At 29.9% G+C, this 12,645-nt stretch overlaps 1 protein-coding gene across 1 annotated transcript in view; it reads right to left on the bottom strand.

Annotated features, from left to right (window-relative positions):
- Positions 1–1,273: 1,273 nt before the first annotated feature.
- LOC111417188 (G protein-coupled receptor kinase 1) overlaps positions 1,274–12,645 on the bottom strand; it is a 38,470-nt gene continuing 27,098 nt past the window's right edge. Inside the window, exons 6-14 of the mRNA XM_023049399.2 lie at positions 12,202–12,263; positions 11,959–12,010; positions 8,655–9,012; positions 8,458–8,599; positions 8,085–8,360; positions 7,868–8,030; positions 7,641–7,809; positions 7,347–7,585; positions 1,274–5,079 (exon numbers count right to left, since the gene is read on the bottom strand). Of these exons, the coding sequence (XP_022905167.1) occupies positions 4,918–5,079; positions 7,347–7,585; positions 7,641–7,809; positions 7,868–8,030; positions 8,085–8,360; positions 8,458–8,599; positions 8,655–9,012; positions 11,959–12,010; positions 12,202–12,263 (1,623 nt within the window). The 3' untranslated portion in view covers positions 1,274–4,917. The remainder of the gene's footprint in view (positions 5,080–7,346; positions 7,586–7,640; positions 7,810–7,867; positions 8,031–8,084; positions 8,361–8,457; positions 8,600–8,654; positions 9,013–11,958; positions 12,011–12,201; positions 12,264–12,645) is intronic.

The following is a 12,645-nucleotide window of genomic DNA, read 5'->3' as shown; positions in this document are numbered from 1 at the left end:
AAGATTACTCATTTTCAGTATTAAAATTAATTTTTATCGCAAAAAATAAATGTGATGGGAGAAAATGTTTCATACAAAAAACATTCAAAATTAACATAAATATAATTTATCATCAAGGTTTATAACCCATCTTTGATCCACACAACTGCGCAAACCCGATATAATAATATTAAAAGATTTCTCATTTTCGGCCATATACTTAGTAGCTTTTTATCTCAAAAACTAAACATGATGGAAGAAAATGTTTCATATAAAAAACGTTCTAAATGAACTCAAATATAATTTGTCATAACCGATTATAACCCATCTTTGATATATACAAATAACCAAACTTGAAATTTTAGAATTGCAAGATTATTCATTTTCAGTATTAAAATAAATGTATATCTCAAAAAATAAATGTGATGGGAGAAAATGTTTCATACAAAAAACATTCAAAATTAACCCCTAACATAATTTATCATTAAATTTTATAACCCATCTTTGACTCAAAAAATTGCGCAAACCCGAAATTGTAGAATTGAAAGATTTCTCATATTCAATATTAAATTAATTTTTATCTCAAAAAGTAAATATGATGGGAGAAAATGTTTTATATAAAAAACATTCAAAATTAACTTAACAAGGTTTATAACCCATCTTTGACTCAAAAAATTGCGCAAACCCGAAATTGTAGAATTGAAAAATTTCCCATTTTCAGTATTAAAATTAATTTTTATCTCGAAAAGTAAATATGATGGGAGAAAATTTAGAATTTGACTCTCTTCTTCCTCCTTTTATGTACCAAAAGTGTTTTCCAGGTCATTTTGATCATTTGTGTGTTGTTTAGAGAGCTAGGATATATCTGTTAAATTAAAATTACCTTCTCGAATAACTGTAGGTATTTTAAGTTGCATGTCCAAATATACCAAATCTAAATCAGTCGGTGTAACTTCTTTTGGAGACGTTTCACTATCTCTTAAAACAAGGCAAATCTGAAACTAAAATAAAAAATTAATTATTAAAAGGCCAGGAAGTGGGTGAGGAGCTTCAAGTCACTTTTTGATTTTCCCAAGTGAGTTGACCTCTTCTGGTCAGGGTAGAGCAGAGTTTTCTTTCTTTTACTACAGTCTCATCCCATTTATCGCAAAAAGCTCAATGGGAGATGGATTTGATGAGCTTTGATGTTATATTTATAGTTATATTTCGTGGTTAAGCAAGTAGGTGTGATGTAGTCTGTGCGAGCTTCAAGGAATTATTGATTTGAAACATTTTTAAAATAAAACACCCAATAGAAGAAATCAAACATATATTTTTATTTTCTGCGAAACATTTACTTCAGTAAATTCAGGAAGAAAATTCTTTTACATTGTAACGAGGCGTGTGTACGCCTCAATAGGGTTCTTTCGTTTTCCTTGTACTTATCACTAAAACAGTATAAGAGACACCGCATTTTTTTCGTGTACCTTAATCCGTGGGTTTGTAATCAAATAAATAATCGGAAACAAAATTAAAAACGCTTAATATAGAGTTTTTATACACAGCTAAATGAGCCACCGAGATTTTTGTTGCTCCTTTCTTTGTTATTACATAAAACGCGCCACATAAACAACAACCAAATTGCAAAGCTGTTTGTTTACTTTTAATCTTGTTTTAGGTATTTATTTTTATTAATATCTATTTCTTTTTTTCGATCATTTCCGAGTTTCTCTTTTCTTATTTTTTTACGACGAAGACAACTTTTTTTTTGTAGTAGTAGTAATAGTACTGAATGCTAAACGAAGGTTCCATTTACGATTATACGTTTCTTTTTAAATTATTACCATTGATGTGGTGATGACTCAAAGGGAGCGGGGTGGCAATAAAAATATTTACAAAAATAATTATATTACAATGACTAAATATATATTTTTTTTAATAGAGTAATATAGCGGAGTAACATCTACAAAAAAATCCCTAAAATCGGGGAATTATTTTTTCTTTTAGTGGTTCATGATTCTTTTAGTGTGTGTAATATATCTTTGTTTCGTGGGGGCAATTAAATACGATTTTTTTTTTGTTCTTAAATGTGACTATTATTTAGAGAGCATTATTTAAATAAAAAAACATCAAAATAGCCACATTTAATAATGATAATAATAATAATAACACCTTACATAATAATACTCTACATAATATTGTTTAAAAAAGAAATAAAATACAATTCTATTTATACAAAGCCTTAAATGGATCGAATCGTGCTTCGAAATAAATTATATAAATGGCACCCTATGACGTAAATTAGAATTAATAATTCAATTGTTAATAATAAATTATAAAAAAAGTCCTATAACTTCTTGGATCCATCGTCGTATTAAAAATTATCACACAATACATCTTTGTTATTGCTTTTTTGTAAATTAAAAAGGGAAGGGAGGTTATGGGATGTTTTTTAATTTCATTGAGGATTAATCCAGTTATAATAAACATAAAAATCTTTTACACCATCTTATATAAGGTATGTATAGTATAGTTGTTTACTTAATTTCTTTGTTATATATTTGGCGATCTTATTACGTTGTACAAAACCTCATAATTCAATACTGTACATAGATTTTCGTCCTCCACTGTACATTTTGACAGGTCAAACTTTTTAAAATTGAGAACTTAAATTTTGCTTGATTAAGTAAACTGTAAAAGTGATCAAAATAAAGAAAATGTGAGAAACTCACCATATTTCCCGTGCTTTCATCAAGGAAAAGATTATTTTTCCCTTTTTATACTTAAAACGGCATCACAACAATAACGAAGTGACATCTTAAACCACCAACTTCACACCAAATGCGGCGGCGTAACGAAACCAAAAATTACGATCGTAAAATAATCTGTATCTTCTTTTTGTTTAAACAAAAAGAAAATGCGAAAATGAAAACCTCGGAATACTATAAAAATATTAATCTTTAAAGATAATTTTATCGTCAATAATCACGAAAAATTTAATAAACAAAATGAGCGCCATCTCTTATTGATAAATCACAACGTAAATGTCAAAAGATTTTATGTTTAATTTTTAGATTTAATTAATTAATTATTATATCGTTATTTAATTGTGTTAAACATTTCATAACACGCTTATTTTGTGTTTCGTTACCTCGCCAAATTCAACAAGAAATCGTTGAAGATAAAAATAAGATAAAATAATGATTTAATTTTTTAAAATAGGGTTTAGTCCAAAATAAAGAAAATGTGAAAAACTCACCACATTTCTCGTGTTTTAATCAAGAGCACGATTATTTTTTACTTTATCTACTCAAAACGACGTTAAAACGACTTTACGAAGATTTATCTTAACCAACTTACACTAAATGCGGTGACGTAACGAAACAACATTATAATCATAAAATAATTATCTTTTTTATTTAAACAAAAAGAAAATACTTAAATGAATAGCGCGGAATATTATAAAAATAAATGTTTTTTTCTTTAAAAATAACTTAATCGTTTATAATCGCGAAAAATTTAAAAACATAAACGAGCGCCATCTCTTTTCAAAAAAATAAGTTATACACGATTATTATTAAAAAATTTTTAATAACATTTTATGTAATAAGTTTTATATTTAATTAATTTATTATTAAATCATCATTTAATTGTGTTAAAACTTTTATAACACACTCATCTTGTGTTGTGTGACATCACCACATTGACATGAAGTTGTTAAAGATAAAAATAAGGTAAAATAACATGAAAATAAAGAATTAATCATTTTTTTCGAATTAAAACTTAAACAATCTTTGCTAAAATCACACTAAATACACCAAAAATGTTTCGTTAAAAGTTTTTCTAAAAAATAAATTTTGACAAGTATCCAAACATAACCTAAATTTGAATCATTTTTAGATAACTCCCAAATAATTTCAAAAATCTACTAATATGTTGATTGATATTGACAAGAAGATGGTAAAGAAACGTTTTCGTAAAGTTTATTACAACTGGATTAATAATTTAAATTCTTATTTTTGATTAGGAATAGATCTCATCCTTTACGCCGTTTCACAAAGTTACTAATAATGATTTTTTGGTTTTATCGGAAGAATTTCATTCAATCATAAATCATAATCCCTGATAAAAAGATTGGAAGAACTTTACTGAGGAATTTTGTTGTTTCAATTTATTATTATTTAAACAAAAATGCTGTTATTTCTTAATATTTTTTTGAGGTTGCTTTTGCAAAAAAAGTTAAATGAAATCATTTCAGATTTTATTTAGAGAGCTTTAACACAAACTAAAAAATATTTTAGAGTAGAGCGCATTTAAAAGCAACATAATTCTAAATAATTTGACCATCTTGCAAAAAATACTACTAATACTGTACACATCATATTGTTTTTTCACCTAGATAACTTTTTAATAAAAATTAGAAACCGATTTAAAACTAAAAAAAAACGTTTTTTTAAGTTCGACGAAAGAATGCCCGAGCTATTCCATTATTTTAAACCCTTTCCGTATCAATTTAATCTCTTAAAGACCTATTTTAAAGGGCTTTTTTTATTGTTTCACCATCTTCTACACCTTCACGACTATTTTAAATTCTTTATCGTTCAGTTCAGTCATGTTCAAAAAATAAAAACTCTACAGGGTTGATTTTAGCCGATTTAAACTCAAATTACTGTAGAAGGTTTTTCTTAATTGAACATACCTTATTTATGTGCGTGTAATACTCCCTTATTGTTATTCATTTTATGCTTTTTTAATTAATTATCAATATTTTTTATAACGTTTTGAGAGCACGGAATAAAATGTAATAATATTAGAACTTATACGTAAAATTTTTTCACTTTTTGGTATTGTTCGAGAGCTTAGATTTTTAATTAACACTTTTTGTTATTATTATTTTTTTTTGTACAGGGCAGAGTCCGTTTTACCTTTATTTTTCATTAATTTACTTTTTATCTGCGTCTAATTACCATTTGTGTTACGGTTGGCAAGTATCGCGTTTCGGTTATTCGTTTCCGTACCGTATATTTTACCTGCTTTCTTCGCCATCGAACCCAACAATTCTTGAGACGTTTTATGAGCTGACTTTAACGATGTCAACCATTCTTTTAGGCTTATTTCATCCTTAAAAATTACCAAGTTCAATTAAATCCATTAACACTTAACTTATACTTTGATTATTGTTAACTATACTCTATTTTTTAATTCGAAGGAGTGTTTTCAAATTAAACCGCCAAAAAGAAGCTATTGGTCAGTTTTAAACAAAAATTACACTACGAAAATTCGAGATGTTGTCGGCCGCTAAAAAGCGTTCGGGTTTAGTCGCACGTATAGTGTTACTTCTAGTTTTACACTAGCAATGTTACTATGTAGAATTAACACTATACCTAGCACTAGAATCGTAATAAAAAATAAACTTCAATGAATTTTTTTTGTTTTTTTATGGTTGGCAATAAATATATTGACGTTGCGTTAAAATGGCGGATAATAACGAATAAAATTAATTTCACGTTTAACGTAGAGTGAAGTTAGGTTTTATCTTTGTGCATAATCACGTGGGAAATTAAAAATCCTTTAATTTGAGTCCAAACACGACCCAATTATCTTCAAAAATACCCGAGATATCCACATTTAATTTTGACATAACCTCAAAAAAGTGACAACCGGAAGTTGGTGGTGTTGTTTTTTAAGATAACTCGACCGAGTTTGGGCTCATCTTAAAGGGAATTTAATGTAGATTACGAATACGATTTAAGATTAATCAAATTCGATAGTAATAAAAACAAAATGGAGGATGATTTAAGAATAATGATTCGATTTCAACGAAATTAAATTCGCCGGGTATTTTTAGATCTAAAAATAAAGTTTTTCGTTACTATTTATAAGATATCACCAAGTTATATATTTTTGTTGAATTAAAACTAGAAGTAACACTATACTAAGAACTAAAAACATTTAAGGTTCTTGTTTTTAGTCTATCTTGTTTTGTTTTTTTGTTTTTTTTTTAGATAAATGTATCATGTTTACAAGAATACATCATGAAAGGACACCATGAAGTTGTCCATTATTCTTATTATATGATAACTAACTTCAGATTTTAAATGTCAACCTCAATTTTGACATATTTGTAATCTTCATTAAAAATCCTTTAAAACGAGTACAAACACGACCTATTTATCTTCAATATTAATGAAGTTATGATCAACTTCCGGTTGGGAATATCAACGTCAATTTTGACATATTTGTAATCGTCGTGAAAAAATCCTTTAAAATTAGCCCAAATATGATACGCTTAATTCCAATATTACTCGAGATAGAAGCAACTTCCGGGTTTGAAATGTCAATGTCATTTTAATATAATCTTAATTTTCATAAAATGTCTTAAAATTTGTCACAAAAACAAAAATATAATAAAAAAAATCAAAAATTAAGGTTGGTATTAATATTTAAAAATTAAATTGCTATCTTCATTGTTGCTAACTTCGGGTTTAATGTTTTTTATTGTACCTTTTTTGTTTTTTGAGATAATTGCGTCATGTTTGGACTTATTTTAAAGGTTTTTTAATGAAGATGACAAATATGTCAAAATTGACGTTTCAAACCGGAAGTGATCGTATTTCCATTAATATTAAAGTTAAATATGTCGAGTTTGGACTCATTTTAAAGGATTTTTTATGAAGTTGACAAATATGTCAAAATTAAAAGTTGAAAGTTCGAACTTTTTGGTTTTTTGAGATAACTGCGTCAAATTTGGACTTACTTTAAAGGTTATTTTGTGAAGATTACGAATATAATAATAAAATTAAAGTTAACATTGACAACTGAAAGTTTTTTTCAGGACTAAACCCGATAGTTCTAGTATTGCACTAACACTATAACTAACACAAAACATAGAACTAGAATCATTCGGGTTTAGCCGTCTTGAGAGACGTGCGGCTAAATCCGAATGTTTCTAGTTCTAGGTCTTGTGTTAGTTCTAGTTTTAGTTCAATAAAAATATGCAACAGTGATATTTTATGCTAACTAGCGCTACTTACAACCTACCAGCCGTCTTAAGAGAGGTACAGCTAAACGGAATGTTTCTATTAGTCTAGTTTTATTTGTTATTCAACGCTAGATTATTGTATATTTTTATTGAGCTATAATGGACACTGCCTTCCCCGTATTAATCCATTATATCGAGGTTTTAGTGTAATGTCAAATGATTGGGTCTTTATTATGTTTAAACAAATAGCTCCCGCCAAAAAATAGCTTTGAAAAATTACAATGTGTAAATGTAACTTTTCATTTTACTCCTCCGAAATAAAAAATAAAAAAATAGAGTATAATGGATTAATGAAATCGACTTTAAATTGAATTTTGGATTAATTAAACAATTAATTGTTACTTACAGGATAAGTAAGAACTATTTTTCCATCTCTCATCCTAATAACTATACAATTCTCGTTTTTGACTTGAACCAAATCGGGGCTAACCTCCTCGACTTGATCCATAAAGAACATTTCGGGTTTCGCAGATTCCGGATGAAGCTCTATCCGATTGGGATAAAGTTTCGCGTAGCGCATTTGCCAGCTGGACGTCCAAGGTCCGCCAAGTTTTTTAATGTATCCTTGCAGGATACAATCTGATTCTAAAAGAATCATGACGATCAAAAAAGAAATGAGATAATCAAAATCGATTAATACCTTTTTCATCTAAATCAAATTTCATTTTTTGTTTGGCCTTTTTCTTGTTTTCGGCTTTGTTCGCTTCGAAATTAATCGTATCGAAGACCGTTTCAGCAACTTCGTTTTGCCAACGTTCGGAAATGACTAGAGGAAAGTTTTTGTACAGTTCTTGATCAGCTTCTGTGAGCTGGAATTAATTTCTTGATTTATTTTGGTTATTTTTGATTATTTTTTTTTTATTTTACCTTAATACCTTTGGTGTCTTCTTCGTCAAATGAGCCGATGTCGAAAGCATCGGCCGCGTTTACTTCCCCTCTTGGTGGCATCAACGGGGGGCTATATTTTTGCATATACACTTGTTGCCAATCGATACCACCAAAGAAAGGGTGCTCCTTTACTTCATCGGCTCTGTTGATTCAATTTAAATAAATTTTTATTAACAGAAATGTTTCATAAATTTACCCATTGCCTTTACATCCTAATCGTTTATCAACGTCGCGTTGAAGTAATCCTTCTAATAACGATTTTAATTCTTTACTAAACGTGTCTGGTAACTCAACGTTCATGGTTAGCGTCATTCGATCTATTTCGTGTTTATCCTTGGTTTTGTGTTGGCGGAAAGGAGAGTGGCCTTTTAGTAACTTGTAAAGCATACAACCGAAACTGAACCAATCGGCGCTCGAATCGTACGCGGTGCCTTTCGAAAGAACTTCCGGGGCCATATAACCATGAGTTCCCCTAAAACAAAGAATTAACCACAATTAATTAAATCGGTTTGAGATTATGAAAGATATCTCACGATTTTAATGTTTAATAAAAAGTTTGGTTATCTTACACACTAGCGTGAGGTTTCTTTTTGGAAAAATCACAAGCTAAACCGAGATCCGATATCCGCACGTGACCATGCTCATCTAATAATATATTGGCAGGTTTTAAATCTCGGTAAACTATATATCTCCGATGCATGTGCTCTAAACCTAAATTAAACGTTGTTATTGAATAAATTGGTTGTTTTAATCATTATTTAATTACCTAATATAACTTCGGCCGCGTAAAATTTCATTTCAGACTCATTAAAAACGCCGTGTTGACTGAGATGGTAATGGAGATCACCGCCGTTCATTAAATCGAGTATGAAACAGAGTTTGTCGGGTGTATGGAAGGCGTATGTCATGCAAACGATGAACGGGCAGTCGATTCCGGTGCTAACCAACGAAAGCATTATGCGTTCGTTCAACGCTAACGTTTCGCCTTGTTTCATTTTGATTCGTTTCTTATCGAGGCATTTCATTGCGTACATTTTACCAGTATCCGCTTTTCGGCAACCGTACACTTCACCAAAACCTCCCCTGCCAATTATCCGGTGTACACTGAAGTCATTCATTGTGAGCTATAAATATTACAAAAAATTAATTTATGAACAAATTGGTTAAAAATACTGTAAAACCTCGATATAACGGAATCAATATTTTTAAATCATGGTATTTGTTAATAAAAAAATCTAGTGGTTTGAGATCTGGCGATCTTGGAAACTATACTACAGGACCATGACGATCCAGCTTGTATCAAAATGGTCATTTACTTAATTAAGTCACCATCATGTTGGTATCAATCAAATGTCGTCCAGCTGTGCCAACGGAATATCATCCATGATATTTTCTACTGTGTTTTCCAATAGATTTAGATATACGCCTAAATTAAATCTTTGATCAATCAACACAGGTGGCAACATGTTTCTAGTGAAGATAACAACCCAAACATAACAACGTAACTGTTATGCACGTTCTTGACACCATCTCGCCGTAATTAATGTAATAAATTATATAATACTTATAATATGTAATAAAGTAATTCGATGTACAAAAGATTGAGAAGTCTGACAACTTTTCTTGTGCTTACGAAAGGTTCATCAATAACCACGTCAATAGAGCCTTCCTATGTCTGTACATTGTGATAAACACGTGGACCTCCTCCATGAGTTTGTGCAATACCAATTACGCGTAAAGACTGCTGCCTACGATTTGGAAATTTTTGGAAAGCCGCTTCCATTGCAGAAACCTCTTGATTAGTAAATTCTGGCATTATTACTAATAAGTGTTTGAGCGTTATATACAGTGTGTCCGTAAAGTAACGGATATAGGCGATAAAATCATTATAAACGATTTATGGAATAATCCCTGAAACGGGTCTAAAGATTTAATTTTTTTGCAATTGTTTGGTGCAGATTTCAAATTTCTTCCGGCATTTTTAAACGAGTTATGACGTCATCGGTATTTTTTTCAAATGGCAATCCCCCATTTTTATTACGGAATATGAAAGAAGATTTTTTTCTGAATCTAATACAGTCAATATTAATATTGTTTAAAATGTTCGAGAAAAATTACTTTAAAGTTAACTACTTCAGATTTGTTGACATGATGAAAATAGCAATAGCCATGAGTAACTATGGTAACCAATTATTTTAAACAATTTCCTAAGTGTCAAAAACTGATTTAGTAAGTGCTGGAGCAGGATTACATGTTGCTCGAAGTCTTCTGAAAGAATCGCTAAAAACTGAATAATACGGCAAATGATGCTGTGAAAATTTTTCTTGATAATGTCGTACTGATTGTCGAGCATTTCAATTGCAAAAACCATACACGAAAATTGTATCAGCATACTCTTCAGTGCTAGAAGCGTACATTTTGAGTTTCTTCTTGTATGTAATAATTAAACCTTACAGCAAACTGACATATTACAACGACAACTTTGTTTTTGTTAAATATTTGATTTTACTGACTATTAATAAATTCGCTGCAGAAAACTTTAAAGTGTTATAATTTCGTAAATAATTGAAATAGGGTTCATTAACATTTTATTTTGGTAATTGGATTAGCTATCATATGTCAAAGTTTGATGGTGAGCTAATAAATCAGCCTGTATAAGGAACAATTTTGCCTCAAATCGCCGAGGTCGCTTGTGGACGAGGCACTAGATTTAAAATATTAACAAAAAATCGTCTGTTTTGAAGAATCTAGCGCCTCGCCCGCAAGCGACCTCGGCGGAGTATGAGTAAATATCTTCTTATAGGAGACTAAAAACATTTGGGTTTAGCCGTGCGTGTTCGGAGCCCTTCAAAGTTATTCAGTAGAACTAACACTAGACCAAGAATTAAAAATATTGGGGTTTAGCCGTCTTAAAGGGGGAATTCCGATCTAGAATCCCAATGTTTTAGGTAACTATTAATTTTTTACGCAAAATTGTTTACAGTTATTAATTATACCGGGGTATCTACAAAATATTAGTACACATATTAAACTTCTATAAGATGTATTTTATTTGATTATATTTCAAAATACGTCTTTTAGGCCCACTTTTACCACATCTTGATAAATTTAACCGATAGATAAATTGGCGCTCTTAGGGCCGGTTGTACAATAAATCTACCTGATATCTATCCGGCCGATAAACTTATCAGGAGGATAAAGATATTCGCAGTTGTACAAACTGTTTTTGTTGGTAGGATTGCTATCGTCGAAATAAGAGTCGGTTGGTAGTAGCTTTTTCCCCATATCTAGTGATTTATGCCGTAGAATGGTAACGCTAACGTCTTTCTTTGAAGTTTGAATTGATTTTGACAATAATAGTTTAAAAAAATTTTCACGACTGACAACTGACACATCGTATATATAGGGTTAATGTTATAGGTTAACTTATGCAGTAACCATACAAAGTTTTTTATAAAAACCTTGGTAATCAATGTAATCATAAATATTTGGCGATAAGTTATCCTGCCGATAATCTCACCGACAAAAATATCCGTACATTGTAATACAGTACTAACTTATCTGCCAGAGCGCTTAAAACCGCTGTAACCATGGTAATTATGTATCGTATAAATTTATCAAACCACCTCAATTTTTCATGGTAATTATGAAGAAAAAATACATCTGCAGCTACCGTTCGAACTAGAATAAATGAAAAAAAAACATTTATAGATACAAAATAGCGTTAATTTGAAAATTCCATTTCATTTATTTACATTTCAAAGGTTGTAAAATTAATAAAAATGAATATTTTGTTTTGATTCTATTTCAGACGATAACTACAATATGTACAAAGGTTGAGCACAATAGAGCCAGAAGTTTTTTAGTAATCGTGATTACCAGTTACAAGGTATATAATTGCAAAAGAATTTTTGACCGGAATCCCCTCTTAATCCATTTTATCGAGGTTTTATTGTATTCATATTGTAACATCCTTTGTATGCTGTACATACAAAGGAAAATATTACAAAGGTGATTAAAATTTTATTTCATATCTCCACTGGACTGATTAAATTAAAAAAATTAGTTACCTGTATATTAAGTTCTAAATTTTTCCATTGACAAAATCTCGTATATTTCTCGCTGAAACAAAGGGAATTTAATAATAAACGATTTCGGAAGAAAAATGGGAATATAAACGTCGAACGATGTAATTAGAAGCACATGTAGGTATTTAGATTGTCGATTGACGTCACTATCGTAAATTTCGATGTAAATTTCACTACGTTTCGAGTAAATAAATGCTTCCAAGTTCATTTTTCGATTCGACTCACCTCTCTAAAAATTTCCTGAACGGTTCATCTCGTAAATGATTGTATATTTCTTCTATATAAGGCTAAAAAAAAAGAAATAATTACGTTAATTTAATAGTCATGGTGTTGGTATTTTTGTAAAACCATTTTTAGAAAGTAACTTGTCGTTTCCGATAATGTTTCGGTTTCCAAAAGTGTTTGACGTCAATGGGAAAGGTGAATTAATACTGTGACGCTCACTAATGATGACGGGGACTTCTCTGTTTCCTCGTATTCAATAAGAATAATATATTTAAACAATAAATCCATCAAGTAATAATAGTAATAAAAAAATGGAAAGCGTTGACGTTCTTCTTTCAAGGATTTAGTTCCATTTACGCAACACGATTATTATTTATTTATTTTAATATTAATTTATTAAATAAATAATACAAAAAAATTTACCGCATTTAATCCATTCTGATA

Source organism: Onthophagus taurus, chromosome 5 (genome assembly GCF_036711975.1).
Source record: "Onthophagus taurus isolate NC chromosome 5, IU_Otau_3.0, whole genome shotgun sequence".
Classification (NCBI taxonomy): Eukaryota; Metazoa; Arthropoda; class Insecta; order Coleoptera; family Scarabaeidae; genus Onthophagus; species Onthophagus taurus.
Note: the sequence above shows the minus strand (reverse complement) of the source record. Positions and strands in the feature narration are given on the sequence as shown.